At 42.6% G+C, this 27,539-nt stretch overlaps 1 protein-coding gene across 6 annotated transcripts in view; it reads right to left on the bottom strand.

Annotated features, from left to right (window-relative positions):
* Positions 1 to 27,539, bottom strand: part of PDLIM5 (PDZ and LIM domain 5) — a 171,388-nt gene that overhangs the window by 9,764 nt on the left and 134,085 nt on the right. For all 6 annotated transcript variants that reach the window (XM_056106627.1, XM_056106628.1, XM_056106629.1 and 3 more), the window contains 2 exons: positions 12,294 to 12,468; positions 1,165 to 1,345 (listed from right to left, as the gene is read on the bottom strand). In XM_056106627.1, coding sequence (XP_055962602.1) covers positions 1,165 to 1,345; positions 12,294 to 12,468 — 356 coding nt within the window. The remainder of the gene's footprint in view (positions 1 to 1,164; positions 1,346 to 12,293; positions 12,469 to 27,539) is intronic.

Raw genomic sequence — 27,539 nt, 5'->3', positions numbered from 1 at the left:
GAATCTTACTTAGTTCTATGACTATGATTTACCTTTCTTTCATTAATCTAGAATTCATCCTATATTCATACACTAAAATCAGTTTGTGTTATATTTATTATTTGTCATTTTTTGGGAAAGTACCAATGTGAATCATTTGGATACTATACTTTCCCTTAACATATCATATCAATCAATATGGACATATTTCATGTGGTATATTTTTTAATATTAAGTATTATCAAATCTTCAGACTTAAAGGCTTAAAATGAAGACTTTCTACAATTCATATTAACTTTTCATCCAACTTATAAGGATTAGATATTACTATATTTTCATATTTAGAATATTCAAATTCATCAAGACCATTTCCAGTAAGTTTTATCAGCGTTGTATGACATCAAGAGACCTGGATGCCTCTAAAATAAAACCCCAGCTTCTACAGTAAATACCTAACCATTACTTCACTTCATGATTGTAAAATGGATATGCAGAGTAGCAAATTTAATCATTTATCATTATTAGGTACTACCCGGCAAGCTACCGAGAGTATTCGATATGCCAGACACAGTAACAACAAAGTCTCCAATGGAGACGTTACTGGGCCCGCTTGAGCAAACTCTTTTAAAAAGAATAACTCTGAAAAGGCTGATTTTTAAAACCCATGTCTACATTTTCTTAGAACAAGTTCTACTTTTAAACAGTATACATTCAAGATAAATATACATCTTAAGTCTCTTATTTTATATTTTATGAGACTTGTGCCCTGTACTTGAACTCTGACAAGTGGGACAAGGGGCTGTGCTGCTCTTCTAGGAGGCGAGGGATTTCTTTGCAGTAGTGCAGGGGCCGGTTCTGAGGATGCTGGTGGGTGTGGCCTTAGTACCTTCTTCATCCTCGAGCAAGCGGGGTCCTGCTGAGGTAGCACGGCCTTCCTCGGGGTTTCCGTGCCTCTCACAGAGAGGCCAAAACCGTGAGACAAAGCTGTCAACCCTGTCAGCCCATTTCACCCACATTCCACAGGTCTATTTACTTTTGATTATGATAATAAGTAGTAATGAACATAGAGAGAAGATCAAGCCAGAAGTAAAACAGATAAGTTGATGAATTTCATCATCATCATCATCATCATCAATCATTGTGCTCTAAAACTCAAAAGAAACAGGACAGACTTCCCACACTCACCCCAAGGATCTTCCTCTGGCATCGAGCACACTCAGGAGCAAAGAACTTCTCATAGCACAGCTCACAGTACAGGGCCCCCTTCTCCTCCACAAAGCCAATGTAGGCCATGGTGTTCTTGCAGTGAGCACAATTAAACTCTTCCGGGTGCCAAGACTTCCCCAGCGCCACTAGAAATGGTCCCCTGCGGGAAAAAAACAAAACAAAACAAAACAAAAACAAAAAAACAAAAACAAAGGTCAGTTGAGTTAGGAATAAAAATTTCCAAGCAGTCTAGATCGGACCTCTTACATGAACTGTCTAAACAATTAAATATTTGCTCATTCTCCTTGGGGACTGAAGTCAGGAGCCCTGAGGAGATCTTGGAGAGGAACAGGGGGATAAGACGGTGTCAGATACGTGACTAAAGTGGTCGGTTTATGCCTGCATGCACCAGGCACCACGTGGGCCCTCTGCAGAGGGGCACCCACCAAGGATGTCAAGAAAACTGTCTCCACTTTCTTCTGCCTTCAACAGAGTTTCAAGGCCTGGGTCCACAATGACTGAGTCAACTACACCGTCATGTTTAAGAGTGAGAAAGAAACTGTCAACAGTGATAGAAAATAAGGGGGAAAGCAAGTCTAAGGGAAAGATGAGAGTCTGACACGGGCTGGAAGTGTCAGTCTTCAAACTAATTACTGGGGGGCTGGAGACAGGACCGCAGGTAAGGCAGCTTGCCTAGCATACAGCCGGCTAGACTCGGTCCCGGGCAGTGTAGGGTGCCCTCAGCATGACCTGGAGTGATGGTCCCTGAGCAGAGCCTAGAAAACACCCTGTACACTGCCTGGTATGTTTCTCACACAGCTCGGGTGTTCCCACCACTTAGAACCTCCAAAAGCCAAAGGAATACTTATTATTCCCTGAGTAAACATTCTAGCTAATTTCTCTTTGCCATACATTCATAAACTTACTTCTGAACTTTGACAAACATATCAAATTCTCATCCTTCAAAATGACGACAGAAATGGCATATTAAAGACTGCTTAAAGTTATTCACAAGGTGGTGTTTAATTCATACATAGCCACATCTACATCAAGGTAACAGATATTTGGAAGGAGCTTCATTTCCCTTAAACTGCATAGCTCTGAACTCTTGTCAGATGGGTGGGGTTTGCTTGCCAGAATCTTCTCTGAAGCCTTAGTGAGTTCTGAACCCTCTGAAGATTTGATTGTTCTAACTTCTGCAACAGACTTTTCAGTAGCTCTATCACACCGATTTTTATTCACAGAGCAGCTTTACTCCCAAAGCATTTTAATACGTATACTATTTGTGCAGCAACATTCCTGAGAGACAGCCGAGTGGTTACTAGAAACTCACTTTAACAAGAAGCTGAGGTAAGGAATACTGAAAAATCAAACAATGATCATAAAATCACGAAATGAATGAAGGTCAGAAACCAAATCTCCTGATTCTAGTAAACTGCTCTAGTCAACCGACAGTCCATCTCTTGCCACCACGGAGTGACCACGGGGCAGTATCCTAGGAAAGTCACAATAAAGAGAGCACCACAAAAAAATTGAAGCATTTCCTAGCATCTGACAATAACATGAACCTTGCTCTTCAGTAAACTTCTTCGTTTGGGAATCTCTTTGCAAATATCTTGAGACTAACTCGGAACGTGAGGAATTCAGCAGAAGTCAGGAAGGCAGAAAGGCATTTAGAAATGAACGTATTCTCTGTGGGAAATAAGAGGGCAGACGCTAGCTCCACTTTGGCTAACTTGATTCTTATTAATATATGCCACACCATTTCATATAAACTCCCCTAACATGTGAGCCAAGTAGCTTATGAACATCTTTTTTTTTCAATTGAATCACCATGAGATATAGTTACAAAAGCTTCCATGATTGAGTTTCAGCCATACAATGATAGAAGACCCATCCCTCCACCAGTGCACATTTCCCACCACAAATGTCCCCAGTATCCCCCCACTACACCTCCTCTAAGCCCCTTACTCTCTCTACGTGAACATCCTTTTTAAACTTGAGAGTACTATAATTTCGCAATTACTAACAGAGGAATTCTTTTGCTATCTAATTTCTACCAGAAAACCAAAGAGCTGAAGTTCACCTATTCCGTAACCCAAAGGTGAGGGGATTTTGTGCCATGCCCAGATGTGTTCAGAACTCCTAGCTCTGTGCTCAGTGAGGACTCCCGGAGGTACTCTGGTTCATATGCAGGGCTGTGGAACGAATCAGGGCTGGCCACATATAAGGCAAATACCCCTGTACTACCCCTCCACTCGTTTTCCTCCATTTACAACTGGCTTATAAATAACACTCCTACTCAACAAGTTCTCTCGTTTCATTTTCTAGTCACACTTGATAAATAGTTTACCCCGAATCATCTTACAATATGTAAAGCCAGAAAAGGTTTAACAAATGCTCTGAGCTTTTCCACCTGGTGGATAGCTGGCTACAAGCTGTCCAGCCTAAATTTACAGTAAACACAAAATAGAGAATAGGGTAGAACTACTGGCTTTGATGTTTGGGTTTCATTGGTCTGAATATTAAAGAAGCTAAAAACAACTCATTAAACGATAGAGCAGTATCCCTGATTAAAGATTCAAAATCCTCAACAAAATCTTAGCAAATGGAAACAATAAACATTAGAATAATTTTATGTCACGGCCGAAAGTGTGATTTAATACAGCAAGGCAAAGAACTTCCAATGTATGCAAATAATGTAATAAACCATATAAAAGGTAAAAATTATATGATTGCATCAATAATAACCAGAACAAAACTCCTCTGAGCCTTTAAAACTCCGCTCCACAGCCTAGGTTCAAATTACTAAACAGAGATAACCAGGCAGGGTCTGGGCTAGGGAGTGGGGTGGGGTACTGAAGAGGTGGGCTAGAAGCCACACGAAGACACTGAGGGAGGGTCTTAGATATCTGCGTGGTGGTTAGGTGTAAAATTGTGTATGTCAAAGCCACAAATATGAGCACTGCTGTAAAATGTGCCCTAAACTATAATAATCAAATAAAAACATAAATATTTTTTTTAAAGTGAACTGAAAATGACTTCTGTTCCCCAGATCTCTTTTCTTAACAAAAAGGCTCAGCGGAGACACCAGGTAGCAGGCTCTTTAGCTGTGCTGAAACAGCATCTTTTCCCTTCAACACCCTTGGAGTTAAGTGTTGACTCAACAGCAGAATCTTTCACATTAAACAGTGTTCTCATCTCTGTGTTAGCTGAGACTAATTTAACAAATGCATTAACGGAGGATTAACTCTGAACATGGTCTAGTTCCAGGCAGACTGGGTTTCCATTGGTGAACTGGAACAACAGGCTTGCACAACTGCAGAGTTGAATTAAATATCTGTACCATGAGCTTTTAGTCAATACTTGCTGACTGAAAAGGAAGGGAGGGGAAAGGATTTAAAGCACAGATTTGGTGTGAGAGAAAACTACCCCATGAACTGTTTTACCCTGTTTATCTTGGGAGAGAGCATAAAAAGAAAACGTTGGGAGAAACATAGGAACGATTCTAAGGAAGAGTTCAGAGGAAAACAGACGCTTCCACTCAGAAAAGTGAAGCTTCAACAGGCACAATCTGGTCCAGTGCTTAATTCTTGGCCACCTTTGCCATGTACATCTCACAGTATCTCCTCAGAGATAGGAAATCCACTCTACAAATAGCTGAAGAATGCACCAGAGTGGTTAGCCAGCTTCACCAGATCATACGGATGCCATGATTAAGCTGGAATTCTCCCAGGCTGCTGCTCTGATTAGAAATTGCTTTCAGCCCCAAGTTACTGTGTGGATAGAAGGTAACAGCAATTTTTAAGAAGAAAAAGTAAAAGAAGTCACAAAATTGAATAGTATATACAAAAACAAAGGCAGGCAGGGCTGGAGACACATTTTTTTTAACTTTGTGCTCAGTGGTAGAGCACATCTTTTATAGGTGAATTGGGCTTGGTCCCAGGGGCTACACACACACACGTGCATGCAAAGCCACATGAAGACTCTCATACTCAAAAATAAAAATGGAGTTTAACAACTTTTCTTAATTATGCATAGTAAGAAGTAAGTATAGGCCTGAGTTAGACTGGCATCAACTTTCAGAAAAATGACCTGGAATGAATGAAGAGCACACGACAATCAGAGTAAGAGTGCCCCCTCCCTCAAAAAAAACTATTGGGAGAAATTGTAATGTGTGTGTACATGTGTACACATAATTGCATAAAATGCTGAGACAAATGTAGGAAAACGGAGTTAAAAAGAACCGAAACAATCCTGCTGCTGTCAGTGGTTCAGTCAAGCAGGAACCCAGGAGCTGACGAAGGAGTGTTTCCACTCTGTCCAACCACCTCAGCCACCAGCACGGGGGATGCCTGGCTCAGGCCCTGATCTCAGCACAGGCACTGAGGGTCGCGGAGAAAAGAGTTTTGTGAGGAAGTGAAATGAAGCAAGAAAGTTTTAATGAAACTTATTTAGAAAGACGTGAGGGGAGAAAACGAGAGAAGTCCATGCTCAAGAGAGAACACGGGCTTCTCCAGGGTGGAAAAAAGCAAGCAAAGAAACAAAGAGAGAAGCAAGATGTGTGTTCAAGAGAGACCACGGGCGTGGAGAGTGAGCCTGGAATGACTCTCAGAAGAAACTTTTAAACAGTTCTTCCAAATGGAGTTGCTTAGAGTTCTGCATACATAAAAGTTGGCACCATTGATGGTCTTCTTGTAATCTCATGTATTCTTCTGCAGCTTCTCTATCTCTGTGAGGGGAGGGGGTGTTCCAGGGATTTCTACATCTGGATGGCCTCAGTTTCTCCACTCCAAAGAGCTCAGGACTGACTTGACAGAGAGATGTGGTCTTCATGCCTCTGGGCTGCCTCTGGGATAGTGAATCTCTGCTTTAAACTTTTATTGTTACTCTTTTCCCAAGAGCCTGTTACTGGGACCCTTTACCTACCAGGCTATAATAAAGGGCTGAACGAGAAAACTGCAGGTGTCCACGTGAAGAGGGTCCAGGCAAAGAGAGTGGCAAGTGGGGCGGTCTGGAGAAGTCTGAGTAAGCAAGAGTACGCCCACAGTAGGGAGCAAGGAGAAAATCAGCAATGAGGTGAGAGAGAATTCAGTAGAAGCTGCCACGGAGATTTTCTGGCTACTACAAAAATTGAAGCCGTCGTAATGACATGCTGCTAAAAGAGTGACAGGACTTCATTACTATTTTATCAGAATTACTCGTTTTACTTGTTACCTTGTTGAGAAAGAGGAACAGGGCAAGAGAAAATGCTGAAAACAACCGCATTGTCTTAAATGAGAAAATTCAGTGGCTTGACTCTGAATTTTACAGTAGAAACAGGGATAAGTGTTCAGGATTCTGAATGTATTTAAAAGTTAGACAAAAATACATGGTCTTAGATCATATGAGCTCCATGTGAAACAACAGAACCACCCATCACTGGCCAAGACGGGGCAAACTGGAAGGGGAGAAACCACAGAGGGCGAACTCCAAGTGGTCCCAACAGCTTCCCTTTGGTGCGTGTATGTGGTGAGCCTTTCCCGGGAGTGGAGGGTGTGAGTGGGTCACTCCCACCAACCCTTCATGCAGCAACACGGGCCGTGCAGCTGACACTGATGTGTCGAGAGAGAACATCCCTGATGGCCTGGACACTGTCCCAGGGAGGCCGAAGGATGGGGTGGACAGGAGCTGTGGGCCCCACCCTGGAGGCACAAAGGAGACCACACTAAAGCCCGGTGAGGCCAGGACAAACCAGAGAGGGGCTGGCATGATAGACGATGCAGCAGGAGGGTCTGCCCACACCCGGGTGACCCGAGCTCAATCCCCAGCGCCCAGGTGGTGGTTCCTGAGTCAGAGGCAGGAGCACGGCCTGACTGCCGGGTGGAGCCTCAAAACAATTATTTTAAAACTTGAAGTACAACTCTAGAGTTCATGTTTACATTCTGTAAGTTAACAGAATTTATATCATTTACATTTGCGTTAGTCACCTTAAGGGATACAATGACATATTTATATGCTTCGATGATTAGTACCTCAGCATTAACCACTATTTCATGAAATTTTAATGGCTTTTTATTGGACAAAGTATTGATCTGAAAGGCCCACTGCTGCATCACTTCTTAAATTGTGGGCTCTTGTATCGAGGGGGATGATGGGGATCACAGAAAAATTTAGAAGCAACAAAACATGTTTATAATTCAATCAGCTAATCAGTGGCTAAATAAATAGCGGTACTCCTACAAAAAAAAAAAAACCATGTTTATGGATGTGCAATGACCAAAAAAAAAAAAAAAATCAAAATCCATCACCTAAGTGAGTCCCCAAAGTGAAGGTGCAGCAGACACCAGCTGTGTATCTGAGGAGGCTCTCTCCAAACCAGAGTCTGGAAACGGCCGAGCATTAAACACGTGAGCGACCCGACTTTCTATCTCCTTGTAATCAAAGATTTGACTAGGAGTGAATGTTTTGATGTTCTACCAAAGAAAAGACAGAACAACACAAAAAGGCAGAATAATACAATAAGTGGCTATTTCCCATATCTAAAATATTCTAAACACAGAAACAAAAACAGTCTGTGAACTTTAAGACCAACAGTGGTAACCAAAAGAAAGTGGGCAGAGAGCTGGCAGGTCGGAACACACAGGGGCAGACATAAGATCAGTCTAAATTTCAGTGCAGACTTAATGTTGTTTTTTCAGTGATGCACCCTGAAACACATATAATGCTATGTTGCAATTTATCCGATGATAAAACTAATTGAAAATAATAAATCAAGCACCGTAAATTACATATTTTTTCCATGAAGATGCTAAGAGGCATATTTGAAATGTGCTCCAGGTAATTAGCTAGCAGCACTAGTAAACAATAGATTTTTATGCCATTAGGTGGAATAGGCAAGGAACAGTTTTTAAATGCCCATTTTACCATGGAAAATAAAATGTGGTTTTGGGTACATTTTCCTGATTTTCTCTTTGTTTATCATCCAGAGCTCTAGCAGTGATCTCTTCATGCATATAAGGCAAAGAGATGGTTTACTTACCAAACAGACTGAAAACGTCCCACATAAACTTAAATCAAAACTTATAAAAGAACCTAAGCTATAGCATCCTGTCTACCTACAAATCAGGCGTGTTTAAAACATTCTATTCATGTAAGATTATACACAGAGCTTTAAGCTGCAGAGAGAGGGTACTGACGTCCAGTGATCCAAATTTCTGAGGTTTAAGGAAAAAACAACAAAACAAAATAAAAATTTGTGTTTGTTTTTATCTAAAACATGCTTCTGAAAATTTGAAATACCGAGAAAAGAAATGCAAAACAAAAGTTACAAACTAACACTGGACTATGGGAAACAACAGAAATTATCAAACAAATCTTAAAACATTTGAGTATTTGCCTCAATACAATAGACTGTATTGAAAGTATCCAGCCTGCAACTGCAGCTTGTCATGAAAACAGGTGTCCAAGAGAAGGTCACTTGATCTCAGGCAGCCTGGCTTTGGTAATTGATACTGACACTGAGGCCAGGAACTAGAATTATGCCTTAACTAGGTCCCTGAACGGACCACAATCTTTTCAAGCTGCTTTAGCAAATATGCTATGTTAATTACTGTTACGTGATCCGAACATGAAGTAATCCCTATTCTTATTAACTTCCCTAGTAAATGAAGCTTTAATGCTTAACTGATTGCAAGTTCGGGGCTAATCTAAAGCAATATAAAATTTAATAGATGAAGACACAATTAAGGGATGGCTATTCATGTAATTCACATAAAAGATATTATTTCGCCTTCAGGAAGATGGTGCATAAAAATTAAATCCTGGTACAGTATTAAATCTGAAACCGAGGCAGGTGGAGATGGCAAATGTAATCTGGATCTTCCCATTTTATCCATGCTCATTTTTTTTTTGTTTTTCTTTTTCTTTTATGGCAGGAGGAGGGGTGTGTTGGGGCACATGTGGCCCTGCTCAGGTCTTGTCCTGCTTTTGTACTAAGGGATCACGCCTGGTGGCACCTGGAGGACCATGTGGTACCAGGGATTGAACTGGAATCAGCTGCATGCAAGACAAGGCCAACAATTCCTTCAAGCAGGCCCGGATGGCCATACTAGTAGCCAACAACATAGATTTCAGGCTGATGAAGGTTAGAGGGACAGCAAAAACCATTTTTGAAAATCAAGGGATGAGTACATTAGGAAGAAATTGCCATCCTAAACATATATACACCCAATGAAACAACTGCTAATAGAATTCACAATAGTAGCTGGAGACTCCAACACTGCCTTGTCCCCTCTCAATAGAGCAACAAGACTAAAACTCAACAAGAAAATACTGGCTTTGAAGAAAGAAATAGACAAGGGAGGGCTAGTGGATATATGCAGGGCTTTTCATCCCCCAAAAGCAAATACACATTCTTCTCCAGTGCACATGGAAATTCTCCAAGACAGATCACATGCTGGGCTACAAGGCATACCTCAGGAAAATCAGGAAAATACAAGCTGTATTTGAACTATCTTTTTTTTTTTTTTTTTTTTTTGCTTTTTGGGTCACACCCAGCGACGCTCAGGGGTTACTCCTGGCTCATGCACTCAGGAATTGCTCCTGGCAGCGCTCGGAGGACCATATGGGATGCTGGGAATCGAACCTGTGTTGGCCATGTTGGCTGCGTGCAAGGCAAACGCCCTACCCGCTGTGCTATCACTCCAGCCCCTGAACTATCTTTTTAGACCATGATGCAGTGAAAGTAGACGTTGATCACAAGTAGTGCTGGGAAAACTGGACAGCTACATGTAAAAAAAAAAAATGAACTCAGACCTTTATAGTCATGCACTGTAGTCTGTTCAAAATGGATTAAAGGTCTCAATATCAGACCTGAATCTTTAAGGTACATGGGGAAAAAGTAGGAAAAAATCTTCAAGATATTGAAGCTAAAGGGATCTTCAAAGATGAAACGACACTAACAAGCAGTTGGAGCAAAGATAATCAAATGGGACTACATTAGACTTCTGCACCTCAAAGAAAAGAAACAGTGACCAGGATACAAAGAAAGCCCGCGGAATGGGAAAGGTTAATCACCCCAAACCCTTTGATAAGGGCTTACTATCAAAGACATATAAGGCACTGGTTGAACTCTACAGGAAAAAACCCTTTCAACCCCATCAAAAAATGGAGAGAAGAAATAAACGAAACTTTCTTGAAGAGGAGATTCAAATGGCCAAAAGGCACATGAAATAATGCTCTTCATCACTAATCATCAGGGAGATGCAAATCAAAACAACAACAAGATATGAACTCAAAATCAGAGACTGGCACACATCAAAAAGAACAAGAGCAACCAGTGCTGGCATGGATGCAGGGAGAAAGGAACTCTCCTTCATTGTTGGTGGGAATGCCGACTGGTCCAGCCTTTTTGGAAAACAATTTGGACATTCTTCAAAAAGCTAGAAATTCAGCTCCCATTTGATTCAGAAATACCACTTCTGGGAATATACTCTGGGGGGACCAAAAAACGCACAGCAGAAACACCATCTGCACATCTATGTTCATTGCAGCACTCTTCAAACCAGCCAGCATCTGGAAATAACCTGAATGCCTGAGGCCAGATGACTGGATCAGGAAAATATGGTACAGCTACATAATGGAGTACTATACAGCTGTTAGGAAAAATGAAGTCAGGAAATCTGCCTATTAATAGATGGATATGGAGAGTATAATACTGAGTAACATGAGTCAGAAGGAGAGGGGCAGGTATAGAATGACTGCACTGATTTGTGTTTTATGAAACAAACAAGCAAAGTATGTGACTAAGAAAGCAAGTGCCGAAAGGGCTGGTCAGTGCTTGGAATCTACTACAAGTGTGTGGGGGCAGAGGATGAGTAAGACAGAGAAGGAGCCAGTGTGACAATAGTAGTTGGGAATGACCATGCTGGATAAGAACTAAGTGTTGAAAGCAGGTAAAGGGATAAATGTGATGACCTTGCAGTATCTGTATTACAGACCACAGTGCCCCAAAAAGAGGGAGGAAGAGGGGGAGGGGGGAGGAGGAGAAAGAGTGCCTGGGGACACTGGTGCTGGTAAATATACCCTAGTGGAGGGACGGGAGTTGTGCCGCTGTGTGACTGAAACCCAACCATGATCAGCTTTGTCATGGTCTCTCTCTGGGTGATTCAATTTACATACACACACACACAGACACACAAACACACGCACACACACGTATGCACACACACACATACGCACGCACGCGCGCGCAACAGGCCTGAATACTATAGTACAGAGAGGAAGGTGCTTACCTTGCTTGTGGCTGAGCTTGGCTGGATCCCTGGCACCCTATACAGACCCCCAAGCCCGGTCAGGGGTGATCTCTGAGCACGGAACCAGAGACCTGGGTGCGCCCCCTCCCCACCCCAAAAGACCCAGAGACACACCTTAAAGAAGTGGGCTGTGAACTAAACAAGAAAATATTTAAAACAGATGTTAAGACAATTATATCCTTTAAGCTTAGGTATTTGAAAACCTAATTGTTTACCTACAACCCATTCATTGTTCTTTAATTTACAATTCGTCGTCGATTGCCTCCAGCAGGCCCCAGTGATGTCTCCTTCATCCTAGCCCTGAGATTATATTCAAGGATCCTTAGGAGAATGAGACCCATCATTGTTACTGGTATTTGGCATATTGGGTACGCCACGGGGAGTTTGCCAGACTCTGCCGTGTCTGATTCTTTAATTTACAGCACTAATTTTTAAAATCTAAGTCAAATCCTCACCGTTAAAATTTCTTCAATAAGGGAGTTGGGAAATATTACACTCAGGGTCCTTCTGAGTCATAAATGCTTTTCTTCTTTGAAAATCCACATTAAATTGTAATATCCTTTCATTCTAATCAGAATCTATATATCAGTTATTTTTAGTTTTTTCACAGAGCCCAGAATTACTGTCTGGAAAGTTTAACTAGACACATCATCCTCCACCACAATCCTACGTTACAGAAAATGAGAAAACAAGAGAATATATGTGCATATCCATCTACCTCCACAGGCCCTCCACAAGCATCCTCACTAATGACATCTCAGGTGTCTCACAGTATCCCGAGGGCAAGCAACAGAGAAGCGGAGGGCTGCGCACCTGATGACTTGGTCGCAGTGGGCGCACATGGGCGTGCGCTTCCCCGCCGGGATGTGCTCAGCTCTCTGCACCAGCGTGTCCTGCTCGCTGGGTGGGGCTGGGCCCCCCGTGGAGCTGGCAGGGCCAGCCGCTCCCGCTGAAGGCACGTTGTTGGAGATCCTCCCCGTGGATGGAGCTGGAAAAGAGAGAGGGTGGGAATGAGACTCTGGGAGGCGACCGAGGCTTCCTAGTCGTCGGGTGCCAACGTAAGGCTGGCATACTCCCTCCCATGAGTCTGAGGCCAGAGGTCGACAGAAAGGGGATGCCAGGGCTCTCGCACAGAGACAGAGAGGACAGCTCCAGGTACAGCACACTTCCAAAGAGCACTGAGGCTGGTGAGCACCCCTGCTCGCCCTCCCGTGGCTTCATGGTCCAACACATCCTGGGCTCGTGAAAAGCAAAAGCCCCAAAGTGCTGGGGCACTAAAGGCCAAGACTGACTCCACATTCTCTTTCTCCCGGTCGCTTCTAAGCAGGTGGTGTAAGCCAGGCGCCCGGTCAGCCAGGAACCACCGTTCTCTCCCGCTTCGTAACCAAGGCCATGCTGAATTTCCGCCGCGGCAGTTGCTGACACCCTCTCCAACCCCTTTCTGAAGGAGTCAGGGCCTCAACGCCGGCACATGAACCGGCCACCAAAAGAGCCTTCCAACTTACATTCATCCTTCCAACTGCTCCTTTCACCCATCTCTGACCCGGCCACAGTTCTGCAGAAACCGGCCCACGGCTTTCCCTCTGACAGCTCACAGCGACTGCAGGATCCCGCCACACACTTGCTGCACACACGATGCTCTGGGGGTCTCCTGGCCCACCAGCGCCCGCTCTCCACCTTCCAGCTATGCTCCAGCCCAGCCCAGGGGCCCCGCTCTCACGGGAACGGGCTGCTCACTCCGAGCTGCCTCCACTGTCACTCTCCTGCCTGCTCAGGCTCCTCTTCCTTCACACCCACAGGCCTTCCCTCTCCTGACTCAACCTTAGCCTCGCGTCTCAACCATCGCAACTCTCCTCAAGTGTCTGGTTTTTGTCACTACCTTAACCTATTCTGCTGAAGATTTTCCCATCTATCTTGTCCCATATTTGCTCTTAGACAGAGTTTCCAAATTCCTCCACTGCATGTGCTGTGCAATCTAGTCTCTTTATGCTCTGTCACCTCAAGCCTGCGGATCATTTATGCTTCACCACCATCAAACCAGAATTGTACTTGGGTCACTGTTATCCGACACTATTCCCAAATCTTTTCAGCATTTTGCACTGACCGCAGATAGTCTGGCATCAGAGACTTAGCTCTGTGCCCTGGTCTGGGCACTGTCCCTCAGACAACTGGGCCAGGCCTGCTTCTGCGGACTCAGCAACTCTCTCTCTCTCTCTCTCTCTCTCTCTCTCTCTCTCTCTCTCTCTCCTCTTTCTCCCCTCTCCTGTCTCTCCCCCCGCCCATTCCCTCAATATGCCCCATTTTCTGTATGTAATGCTCTATGTAAAGTTCTCACAGAACTTTCTTCTGCAAGTTCCATTTCTACCCATCCTTGCAACAGGTGTTCTTTTGCTCCAACCCATAAACTTTCTAATTTAGTTACTATTTATCAATAAATCTCCTATGCAATCTTTCCTTTAGACAGCGATAAACTTTTTCACATGAGAAAAATGATCACCTTTAAACCCCCAAATGCCTTACAAACAGAAAGCCAAAAACAGTTGAACAATTAAATGAAAATTTCAAAATTCCAAATAACCTTCTTCTTTTGAAGATTCCCATGAAGATGTTTTTAAAATGTGGATTAGATTAAGGACTTCAAATAAGGCGAAAACTACCAAGTGAAAAATCTGAAAGTCAGATCTTAGAGTCAAAATCCTTTTATCTCCCATATGTCTATATTTTATCAAATTATCTCTCTCTAAGCCCTTAACATACTGAAGTCATTGAGAACATTTTTAGCAATGAACGGACTAATTCTCCATCAGTCACTGTAAAAGGGGACGGGATCCATCTGGCCATGTCTCCGGGAAAAGGAATCTAAGCAAGCGGCTCGCTGAACACAGGAGTCAGTCCTGATACGAAGCCCGTGGCTGTGCCCAAGACACTGCAGAAGGCCCGGGGGCCCACGGCTCCTTCTAGAAGGGAAGCTGCTCTCTGCTACTGCACCACTGTCACAGCTCAGGATGAACCGGAATTCTCACACCTGTTTTGAGACACACACACTGGCCCATACACAAATGACACAAGCCCACCAACCCCAGTCATTTCCCGTAAGAAAGAAGTGAGGTTTCAATTCTTAAGACTGAATTCCCCCTATTCCAGTAAAGGGAGGGGAACTTTGGAGCAATCTTGTGCCAGCCCTGAGCTCCTGACTTGGCTAAGGGGGAGGGGGAGTAGGAAGGTGAGGCCTGGGGGCGGGCACCCCCAAAGAGCCTGGCTGTCTTTGCATTTTGCAGACGGTAGATGTACACAGAGAAGAGTAGGGGTCATGTGGTGCGGGGTTTATTTATATGTTATTACCAAAACATGCCAGGTTTATTTCATCATGAAAATGCCTGCTTTTATGTGGACATCTCTTAAGCGAGAGCAGTTTTACGATGACCACCTCATTATTCTGTGATGAAAATTTCCCACAGTACTTCTCAGTTCTAGAACAGGTCTTCTTCAACTGTTTCCCATTCCTGACTCCCTTTGTCCCAGGAAAAGGCCCCCCATACAGTCTCCTGAGCACAGCCAGAAGTAACTTCTGAGTGCAGAGCTCAGAGTGATTTCTGAGCACTGCCAGGCGTGGCCAGCAATATAGATACATAATTGTGGACCTACTACACTCACATACTCACTAAGGATAAGGACAGATTTTGGAGCATTGGAACTTTCAATACACATTATTGTGCAAACTCTAATTTCCATAAGTGTTTCAATGACTTTGGAATTAAGATAAAGAAGCAGAGAATTTATGGCAGTACATCTAGAAAAACCAGAGAATGTTTGGTGTTTCCAAAATGAATCCTGTATTTCATCCCTATTACACTTAGAATAATGCCCAACCCCTAAGAATGAAAACTAATACGGGCAGTGGGACGCTGGAGCGATAGCACAGTGGGTAGGGCGTTTTCCTTGCAAGCAGCCAACATGGCTGACCCGAATTTGATTCCTTCACCCCTCTCAGAGAGCCCGGCAAGCTACAGAGAGTATCCTGCCCACACGGCAAAGCCTGGCAAGCTCCCCGTGGTGTATTCGATATGCCAAACACAGTAACAACAAAGTCTCATGATGGAGACGTTACTGGGCCTGCTCGAGAAAATTGATGAACAATGGGAGGACAGTGACAGTGACAGTGACAGTGACGGGCAGAGTACAGGGCGCTTGCCTTGCAGTAGTCAACCCGGGTTTGAGAACAACACTCCATATGGTGACCCGAGCCCACCAGTATGGACCCCTGAGTAAGGCCTGAGCACCACTGGGCATGGGCAGCCCCTCTGTCCCCCAAAAGACAAATATTCATGCTTTCCAAAGAGAATCCTGGGTAAGGTCTGTGCGTGAGAAACAAGCGCTCCTATTCCACACACTGATCCCAGTGCTGTGAGTTCATATAAATAGCCGCCACATCAAAGTGACATGACACTCCCCGGGAGATCAAGAACTGTAATTCAGCACTGCAGAATTCAGAAATGACACACACTGCACTGGGTAACAGGACACAACATTTGCACGACTGTGTGTAGCAAGTGCTTCTTCCTGGGCCCCTTCCAACCCTCAAACAGATGGTCAGTAGAAGAACCGAATCTCTGAACGTTCTCTGTCAAGCTCTTGGTGTTGTCAGCAGAAAAGAGTCTGCTCTTCTTAACCCAGACATGAAACCATATCCAGTGGATATAGAGAAGCTCTAAAGCTAGGCCAAAATCCAGGATCAGAGGAGAGTACATTCTGAAGTTCCGTACAGATTTTATTGAAAGGAGTCAAAGATTACTTTATTCCATGATTAAAAGCAAAATTGAAGAGATCAGACCACTGTCATTTCTCTAAGAGGTGGAGAATGCTGGTATGTAGCCATGCGGACTAGGAACAGGTGCACCGAAGGCTAAGTATCAAGCGTTTCTGCAACTTTATGGGGGTCGTTTCTTCCATTAGCAACCCGCCTTTCAACTCTAAGAACCCAGATTAAACTGGATCTAGAGTGTCTTAATCAAAGTGAGCGTGGGGGCACGGGCTAGATTCAGTTCTTTTTAAATCCTGGTATCGACATCATCGACATTTGGCATCCCCCGTCTCGCACTTTTCTCCCTATAAAACGTAGAAAATCCTATGTAGAAAACTTCCATTTAGTCAGATTAATGAGTAAAAGAAACCTGGAAGTAAAGCCTTAATACATATATCTGGTAGTGCTATCAGTCAATTAAAAGTTTATTTCTTATGACCTACCCACATCTTCTAAATATCCTCGACATCTCAATTTTTAATTTTACAGTGGAAAAGCAAGTCATGCTCCAATTGTAGATCGACAAGAAAGGGCTTTTTCTTTGAAAAAAGGATTGAATAAGACAGGTTTTTTTGGAGAAAGAAAAAACTAGTGTAAATGTTTTTTTTTTAATCCAAGGAATAATGCTTTCAGGAATATTAAGCGGGATCAATATCAATTAAGGTCACGATACCCTAATCTTAGGGTTGAGCTTCAACACTGCAAAGGCTCCAACATGGAAATAACGGACAATGAAAGGACATTTAGAAGAAAGGGGAAAAATATTAATGGCTATTTTACTTATTCTGAGACATGATTCTAAAAAAAAATTTTATTTGTTCTATAACAAGTTTATTTTCATAAACTTGTTTCACACCACAGTCTCAACCACCAGCAGCTCGAGTCAGACTTTCCCAAGAGTGTACTGTTGAGCTAAGGGTGTCAGAATGCAGGGAGCAGAGGGCAAGAGAACATTGTTAGATGAGACGAAACATACACAACTGGGAACACTTACTAATTCCTGTAAAAATTTTGGAATGGGACCAATAAATCCATCCATCTAAGCTAAGAAGATCTAGTGATCTCAATTTATTAATGGAACATGATGCTTACAGTAAAATTTGGGACGTTTGTAGAAACGGTAATTTTCTTTCTCACCCTTATCTCCGTTAGACTTCAAATAAAAGGCAGAATTTATTTCCACTTAAAACTGCAGTGTTCATGCTTCCGTCTCTGATCTAATCAGATCTCAAAAAATATGAGTCTTCCTTGACCAAAACAAAAACAAAAAAATTTAGTGACTATATCATTTCTCTCTAAGCTTCTAATGAATAAAAAAGCTTCTTTACCATTAAATGTAGCACACACCAGAGGCAGGACACGATACAGGAATATCTAGTCTTCCCTAAATAAACTCACGATCCTTACCATGTGTTAGGAACATGCGTGATTTGGTCAAAATGACTGTGTGCAAATGACTGAGTCCGGAAGAGCGAGGGGGCCGGTACCAAGCAGAGGACGCGCACCGCGAAGGGCGGGCGGGACCGCGCCCCAAGCAACTGCCACCAAAGGGCCCGCAAGAGCGCGCGGCCTGCGAGGAGAGGTCCACCGCCACCAGAAGCCCACTGGGCCGCCCAGCCACAGCGACCCCCGAGCTGCAGGAGACTGCGAGGCCTATCTGGGGGGCATCCTCGAGGGCACCAGCCTCTGCGCCATCCCCGCCAGGCGCCGCACCATCACGCCCCAGGACGTCCCCACTGTGCCCAAGGTCACCCAGCATCACCCCCAAGGACGTCCCCATCGCGCTCCAGGACACCCAGCTGGCACTGCATCCTCCGGAAGAGGGCCTAGAGTTTATGATGCTAAAACCTCAGGGCTGGGACAAATGGAGATGCTACTGGCGCCCGTTGGAGTCATCAGTGATTAATCGGATGACAGTGACTGTGTACAAAACACTACTGGATCTGGGACTCTTCTGATTTCTCTTTGACTATACTGGGTCATTCGTGAATTTGTATTGATTTGGAATTTTATATATGACCTGTGTACTCTAAATAGATACATTTAAAGTAAAAGTATTCCTAAAAAAAATCATAAACTAGACACTTCAATGGCATTTTTAAAAGCACTGCAGCACTGTCCTCCTGTTGTTCATCGATTTGCTCGAGCAGGCACCAGTAACCTCTCACAACAAATTGTGAGACTTGTTGTTACTGTTTTTGGCATATAGAATACATAACGGGTAGCCTGCCAGGCTTTGCTGAGTGGGCAAGATACTCTCAGTAGCTTGCCAGTCTCTCCCAGAGGAGTGGAGGAATCGAACCCGGATCGGCCACGTGCATGGCAAACGCCCTACTCGCTGTGCCATCACTCCATCAGTCTTACTGATGTAGACCAGCATTTTAAAAAAGCCAGTCAAAAGAACAAATGAAAAAAAAACCATTATTATTAATCAGTGTCACCATTTAATTGCCAAGGATAGTCCCGTATAGGTATTATTATGCCCATCTTATTCTTATTGTTGAAGATATTGTAGATAGATAAGGATAATCTCAAGAGAGAGGCAACAAATACTCGGATCATTCATTTTGAAGTCTAAGGTTGTGTCTTCTTCCCTTCTTTATTTGACCAAAAGAATTCCACAATCCCTAGGAGAATGCCTTACTTAGTCTGCAGGAAAGCTGATATTTGTTAATACAGAATATTTGAGGTTAAAAAAAAAAAAGTAAAAGTAAAGGCCCTCCCATTGATCATCGATTTGCTCGAGCGGGCCCAGTAACGTCTCCATTGGAGACTTTGTTGTTACTGTGTCTGGCATATCGAATACTCTCGGTAGCTTGCCGGGCTCTCCGAGAGGGGCGGAGGAATCGAACTCGGGTCGGCCATGTTGGCCGCTTGTAAGGCAAACGCCCTACCCGCTGTGCTATTGCTCCAGCCCTTTGAGGTTAAAAATATGTTTAATTTAAAATATTAGCTAAATATGAGGATGTCACCAGAGTATCAACTACATGCTATCTCTTAATGTCTGCTTCCATGGATACAGACAGAGATAAAAATAAGAAAATTCACTAACATCTTTTCAACAGCACGCAGCCTTAGAATAAACAGGAAGTTCTGTGTCCACACAGCTAAGAAACACCAGGGCGGCTTTCCTCTAGCGTGCTGTAAGAACTGCTCCTGGGCGCCCGAGCGACAATACAGCATGCAGGGCGTCAGCCGGGGTACGACCCCTCCTGGCCCCAGGTACGGCTCCCCGAGCCTCACCAGGAGTAAGCCCTGAGAACCCCTGGGTGTGGTCCACAAAATAAAAATCAAAAAACGCTAATGAAACCTGCAAGACAAATACTTGCCACAGCCAAACAACTCTGATTGCTGTGAAGGAAAGCCTAACAAAAATTTTATTTTGCAGAGCTCCAAGAAAAAAGTTTCAGTGTTTTGTACAGAAAATAAAGGCTAGGGTATATCTGAAATTTCACAGCTCAATGATTTCTTGAGCAAAAAAACCCCTGTTATTTATTATACCATTATAATAGTAAAATAAAACTCAATATCCAAATAGTCTCAAAATCAACATTTTTGAAAGTGGGGGAAAAAACCCTATAATTAGTGAAGACAAAATTTAAAGCATTTTTATGAACTTGAAAGATTTTGACCTACATAAGTGAAAACATGAGTACTTAATTATTTACCAGTTTAGTTCTGTAGAATTTTTACCCTTTTTTTTCTTTTTTATTTCCATGGCAAAACATCACCCAAGTGATTCCTGCAGAGGATCACTCAAAGTTAAAGATATTATCTCATAACTACAAAGAGAACTGAAGAGGAGTCAACATTAAAAAGTGAAAATTTAGGGGAAATAAATGTACTAGGCCAAAGGAAATCAAGTATATAATAAAATTATATTTCCATTATTTCTCATATACGATACACAATTCACTAAAATTTTGTTTCTAACTAGACACATTACATTTAAAAAGCCCTAGAGACATGAATAACCAATTTCCTGTACCATAATCTGGCGTATGGTACAGGAAATTGGCCGCGCGACACATTATAAGACACTTCCTACCCTTTTTCCACAATTACTACACCATATCTGATGGGGTTCAGACAGTGGGCAACAAATCATAAAAAGAAATATTTAAATATATGCCTCTCGGAGAGCCCGGCAAGTTACCGAGAGTATCCCGCCCGCACGGGCAGAGCCTGGCAAGCCCCCCGTGGCATATTCGATATGCCAAAATCAGCAACACCAACAGTTCTCATTCCCCAACCCTGAAAGAGCCCTCAATCATTGGGGAAAGACGAGGAAGAAGAGGTTGCTAAAATCTCAGGGCTGGGAGGAATAGAGACGTTACTGGCGCCTGCTCGAGTAATCCGACGATCAATGGGACGACAGTGTGACAGTGCGTGAATCTAACTTGTTCAGAATAAAGTTTAGATTGTCCACGTCTAATAGTTTAATAGAGAAGACACAGACAAAGGGAATCAGGCTCCCTGGAGGAGCAATGGTCAACACTCGCAGCCCAGCCTGGTTGAGGTGTAAGTGCAGGCGTGTCCCTGCCTGGGATTCTCCCCACTCCCGCTACAGCACTCAGGATGGTACTCACGGTCATGTCGGCTGTATTCACTCAATTTGGGTCACACCTGGCGATGCTCAGGGCTTACTCCTGGCTCTACACTCAGGAATTATTCCTGGCAGCACTCGGAGGACCGTATGGGATGCTGGGGATTGAATCTGGCTCACCTGCACACTAAGTACTGCTGTGCTACTGCTCTGGTCCCAATCTCAACAACCTCTCACCCCTAAATTCCTGTCTCACACACAGGATCTTTAAAATGAAACAACTATATGTACCTTTTAATCCTGCAGATAAGATTGTTACTTTCTAGGATATTTGAATATCATACACCATGGAATTATACTTGACTTAAAAATGAAATGATGCAGTTTGCTGCTGAAAGAACTAGAGGGTATTATCATGCTAAATATCATAATAATGAGGGGAGGAAACAATACAGAAATCTCTCTCCTATGTGAGATGTGAAGAAACATAGCGCAGGAATGACAAATGGCTGAAAGGCAATAGAATTTGAGTCACTGGTCTACAGAGCTGAACTGACCAAAGGGGTCAGGGACACGGGGAACCTTGGGACTCTGGCGGAGGAAGCCAAGAGTCTGGCAGCGGGTGGTGCAGGGTTAGAACATGGTATGCATAAAAATCTGTCAGTAACCGTTCTGTACATCAGGGTGCCTCGGTGAAAAAACTTTAAGTTTTTTTTCATGTCATCTCATCCCCTCTTATTTTGTAATGTCCTATCTGACGAGGCCCACATAGCCAATCCAGCTTTCCTCCTACCCACCACACAGTCCTAAACATACTGAACAACCTGCTCTCCCCTGAGAACTGAAGCTCCTTAAGAGTCTTTTCATGTCTTCCTCCATATCGGCATTTACCCAGATCGATACTAAAGGGTCAGTTCTCTCTCCCTGGGCTTTGTAATCAACCATGCCATGCCGGCCAGCTTGAAAGTAGACCTTCACTCCCATCCCTCTTGAAACACTGGGTGTAACGAAGAAATGTAGGAATTCACCAACACTGATGGATGAAGGCAAAAGCATCATATTAAGACTCCCTAAAGAAGTCAAGCATCAACTTAAAGACTTTCATTTAAGTAATGTTCCTTCACTTTATAAAGACACAGAACGCATGAGAGAAATTATGTGAAAAATACAAATAGAAATGAGTGGGCCACAGAAAAGTTTAACTAAAAAAAAATAGTGGTGCTCAGAAGCTAAATGGAAGAAGCTAAAGATCAAACCAATGAGATCCAGAAAAAAAGAAAGAAAAAACTGTAACAGAATTTAAAAAGTAAAACAGACTTATGAAATAGCATCAGGAGAAACAAAATTTATGCATTAAGGTTTCAGAGAAATGAGGAAGAAACAACAGCAAGAATTCCACCGACCTGAAGAAGGAGGCATATACTCACACCCAGGAAACACAAAGGGTCCTAAACAAACCCACCCAAATAGATGAACAGAAAGACATACCATAGTTAAAAAGGCAAAAGTCCGTGGCTGGAGAGAGAGAACATTGGGCAAAGGCCCTTGATTTGCACGTAGCCAACCCAGGTTCAACCTCAGAAATCTTGTAGGGTCAGTAGTGAACCCTGAGTGCAGAGCCAGGAGGAAGCCCTTCAGCACAGAGGGGTGAACCCCACCCACAACAAAAAAAGTAACAACGAACAAAGGTGATTCCTTGGATTGCAGGGTAGTGCAGGGCAGGGCACTTGCCTGAATGTGGCCCACTTGGCTTTGACCCCTGGCACCCCACATGCTCCCAGGAGCTTACTCCGGGTTTGCCCGCAGGGTCACGTCTGGCCTGGCTCAGGACTCTATCAGGTGCCAGGACCAAACTTCAGTCAGTTGTATGCAACTACCTGATGTAAATTCTCTCTCATCGTTATTATTTTTTAGATTTAACCCCCAGTTCTTAAGAAACTAGAAAGACTAACAACAAATGAATCCAAAATTTAGCAGTAGAAAAGAAGAGATGGAAATCAGAGCAGAGAGTCTGGTGCAACAGTCGAGTGGGAAGGTGCTTACTTTCGTGTACTGACTAGATTTGATCCCAGCACCCTAGATGACCCCCTGAGACCCCCAAGACTGTTTCCTAGGTGCAGGGACAAGAGTGAGCCCCGAAAACTCCTGGGTTTGGCCCAGAAACAATGTAAATCACAGCAGAAATAACTAAAATAGAAAATACAATTGAAAAAGGCAAGGATACTTAACTTCTTGAAAGAATGAATAAATAAGACTGAGAGACCCTTATACTTACAAAGAAAAAAAGAGAAAAATATCAATACACAGAATCAGAAATAAAAGAGGGAAAACTACAACAGGTAACACAGGAATACAAATAATCGTGACACTACTAAAAACAACTTGAAGCCACTAACTTGGAGAAACTAGAAGAAATGGATGGCTTTGACAATGATGCAAACTCCCAAGATTGAATCAGATGGAAATAGAAAACCAAAGATGCCCACCATAAACAAAGAATTTAAACAGTAATTTAAAAATATCCCCCAAACAGAACCCGAGGTCCAGATGGGCTTACTAGTGAGTTCTACCAAACCTTCAGGGGTAAACTAACCTCAAGCTCCTTCATAAAGTTTAAGCCAAAGGAATTCTGCAGACAACTTCTATGAGGTCAACATAATTCTGCTACCCAAAGTAAAGAGATGCTTAAAAGAAAACTCCAGATCAATATACCATGTGATCTTAGATCCAAAAGTTATCAACACAATCTTAGTAAAATAAATTCAACAAACCGTAAAAGAATCGCACATTACAGCCAAGTAGGATCGATTCCAGAATAAATCCTGCGAGACTGCTTCAAAATGGGCAAAACAATTATGTAATATACCACCAACATAAATAAAAGGAAAAATAAAAATGGTATAAACAGAGGCAGAGAAACTTTCTGACATGATCGAACATCTGTTTAAGGTTAGAAAAGAAAAAAAAAAAACACCTCAACAAAATGAAGGCAGAAGGAAGTTACCTCACGTAATAGAGACCATATACAATAAAAAAAAAAAAATCCACAGCTAACACCACACTCAATGGCAGAAATCCTGAAAGCTTTTCTGCACTCTGGCGCAACACATGGGTGTCCACTCACTCTGCTGCCATTTAGTCACAGGGCAATGGAAGTCCTATTCACAGTAACCAGGCATAATAAAGTAGCAAAAGGAATACATCTTGCTAAAAAAGAAGTTAGCTATCATTATTTGCAGATGCATGGAACTGGAGGGTTTCTTGTTAAACCAAGTAAGTTACAAAGGAGGAAGAAAAATGAGTGGATGATCTCACTCATATCTGGTACATAAAGAAACAAAGGGATTCGAGAGCGTCCAGTGAAAATAACCCCTTAAGACTAAGGACAGAACTGAGTTTCCTCACAGGCACAAAGAGAACAGACAGAAAGAGTCCTTTGGATTCCTTGGCAAAACTGTGACCTCAGTTAAACAAAAATAATTTTTTTCCCTTTTTTTAATTTTTGGGTCACACCCAGTGATGCACAGTGTTTACTTCTGGCTCTGCACTCAGGAATTACTCTTGGTGGTGGTCAGGGGACCATAGGGGATGCTGGGAATCAAACCCAAGTCGGCTGCATGAAAGGCAAATGCCCTACCCTCTATGCTATAGCTCCAGCCCCCAAAATAAAAATTCTTAAGGGCGGCAGAATTAAAAAATTCTGGGGCTGGAGAGATAGCACAACGGGTAGGGCGTTTGCCTTGCACGCAGCCAACATGGCCGACCCGAGTTCGATTCCTCCGCCCCTCTCGGAGAGCCCGGCAAGCTACCGAGAGTATTCGATATGCCAGACACAGTAACATAAAAAAATAAAACCCAAGGTTTTATGAGAGTTAATGCTTCAAGGAAAATGTGGAGTGTTCTTAAGTATTCTATGCATTTTTTTAAGTAGCCATTAACATATGGTACCTAGCATCTACTTTTAATCAATAACTGTTTTAAAATTTTAAGTCTGGTAAGGAGAAAGAACAACATCTTAACAAATGAATTTTATATTCCTCAGATCAAATGGAGAAAACATGTAGAGTAAAACAAGCTGACCTACTTATCAACTCATTCACTCACTGCCCTTATTAGTGGCCTATAAACTGTGACAAGTATGTAAAGCCGAAATATAAGTAAGACTCACCTAATCTTGATCCTTGTCCTTAAAAAATTTGAAAACAGAGGCCATGGCAGACAGGACAGGAGATAAGGCACTTGCAGGTGCTGGTTCACTCCTGACCAAAGTTGGAAATAGCCCCCTAAGTATCACCCAGTGTTGCCCAATAACCCCCAGAATACACCAAAAAAGGTGGTAAAAGATATGTAAAAAATAAAAGAAAGAAAACAAAGAAAGGTGATGGGTGCTATTAAGCAGTTATCAAAACTTTGTCAAAACAAAGAAAGAAGAATTACAACTAAATAAGAGAGCGTCAGAAGGTTCATAAGTGGGGCATCTGATCTTACAGAATGAACAGAAAATTGTCATGGGTGGAACAGCAGAAACCATGTTCAAGGAACATGGTTTATATACAAAATAAACAGGTGTTTGCCCAAGTTTATGGAGCAAACTTGTGAGTTTTAGTGTGGTTGGACTGACTGTAAAGAACATCAGAAACATTTAATGAGGCTGGAAAAGATCAACATGAACTGACCCAAAGTTCTGCTAAGAGGTCGAACCCATCGTGTGTGCGCAGCGAAAAATGAAAAGACATTTTCAAGCACGAAAGTCACATAAAAAGATCTGATCTGTTAGAAAAAGCCTAAGTCATTAGTGCAAACACTGCAAAAAATAAAGGCGTGAACGTCTGACTTCTCCTGAGTATCTTTTACACACTTCAATGTGTGTTAATGTCTCATTCGTAACAATGTTATAGGAAATATTTTTACCTATCTTTTAATAAGCTGAAGACTGAAAACGCGCTATTTGGGGAGCCTCTCAGGTTTTCTGAATCTACTGTACCACAGTGTAGGCAGTCCTGTTCTGCAAGGCCATCGCTCGTCAGCAAACTGGGTTCAATGAACAATAAAACCGATCTACCTAAATTTACTCTTATCCTAATGAAATAAGTCATTTACATTTTGTATATCATTAAAATTAGAAAACTATTATTACTGCTGCTCATTATTTCGAGATTGGACTTCTGAAAACCACCCGACTCCAGTTGGTAAGGCAGTAATATACACAAACACAGATCTATAAAGATCTATGCACAGGTCTCGTATCTAATAAACTATACCCACTAATCCCGATAACAGCAAATTACATCATCTATATAGACACATGTACATGTTTTAAAATTTATGCCAATAAATTTATAAAAGTTTGGGCAAGACTACTTATTAAAGAAATGCAAAGTTCTCAAGAAAAAACTGTACTAGACATATAAACATAGTAAATTCAAATGTAAGTTTTAAAACATATAAATCTCACTTTCTAAAAACAAACAAAAACTTGATTCTCAACTTTTCCTAGCTCACCAACACTTCTAAAATGATTATTGTATTCGAAGTATCAAAGTACTACTAAGGACAGAGGAATCATAGGTAGTATTACTCAAGCTTCAGGTCTTCTTCTATTATCTAATATATTCATTCTAGCTCCTGAACATTTTGGATTTCAAATACTTTGTTCTCAATCACTAACAATCATGCGCATGTGTGTGCACGCACTGGTATATATTAAACTATCAGCCTGAGAAAAACATGACCCCGTCTCAACTCGGTTACACACACCTTGTTCCTATTTACCAACCAGTATATAGCATCACTGTGTTCTTGAAAGACCTTCTCAGTAATACAGGCTATGTAAGAGCATGCATGAAATGATCTAAAATTTAAAGTGAGAATTTGAGTGAAAGTAATAAAACCTCGTGACAGGTTCAAAATGCCCGAGTAAGTCTTAAAATTTCAGTAGCTCTTCCAATGCAGGCTTTTTAAAGGGGTACATTATTTCAGAACTACATTATGAGTAAGTCATCAATCAACAAAGATACCTAGTTAAGCAGCTGGCAAACTGTTACCTATGAAATAGTAAAACAAACAAAAAAACCCCAACCTCTTTGCTGATGCAAAATACACATCTTAAATATGGAAATTAGAAAACACATTTTCATAATTTCATACCTATATTTAGTATATTAAAGTAAAGGCCCTCCCGTTGATCATAGATTTGCTCGAGCGGGCCCAGTAACGTCTCCATTGGAGACTTTGTTGTTACTATCTTATTTTTATATTCTGCATGCTATTCTTATAAAAATGCTAATCATGACCTATCAGATTGGTTTCAGAACCAACTAAGTGGATCAGACTGCAATGGAGGAATTCTGTCAGTTCTACTGGCTGGTTTGTGTTCGGCTGGTTTGGGGTCACACACATGGTGCTCAGGGCTTCCTCCTGCATGCGGTGTCGCTGGGACCACCGAGGCAGCCGTACGAGAGGGAAGAGCCCTCCTGCTCCCCCAGAGCTCCCGCCCCTCTCTCTTTCCGCGCACCCACCAGAGCAAGGCTGTTGCTGATCTCAAGAGGGCACCGGAAGTGCTGAATGGGAAAGAGAGAATGTCACTGGGTTCACCTTGGGTTCACTCCAGTCGCACAACTTCCCTCCCTGACTTCTGCGTCCTGCTGACTGACGCTGAGCTGGGGAACGCCTCAGAGCAGCCCTCACCGGCTCCATCAAAAGAACGTTCTGA

Source organism: Sorex fumeus, unplaced genomic scaffold, assembly GCF_029834395.1.
Source record: "Sorex fumeus unplaced genomic scaffold, SorFum_2.1 ptg000136l, whole genome shotgun sequence".
In the NCBI taxonomy this organism is placed as follows: domain Eukaryota; kingdom Metazoa; phylum Chordata; class Mammalia; order Eulipotyphla; family Soricidae; genus Sorex; species Sorex fumeus.
Note: the sequence above shows the minus strand (reverse complement) of the source record. Positions and strands in the feature narration are given on the sequence as shown.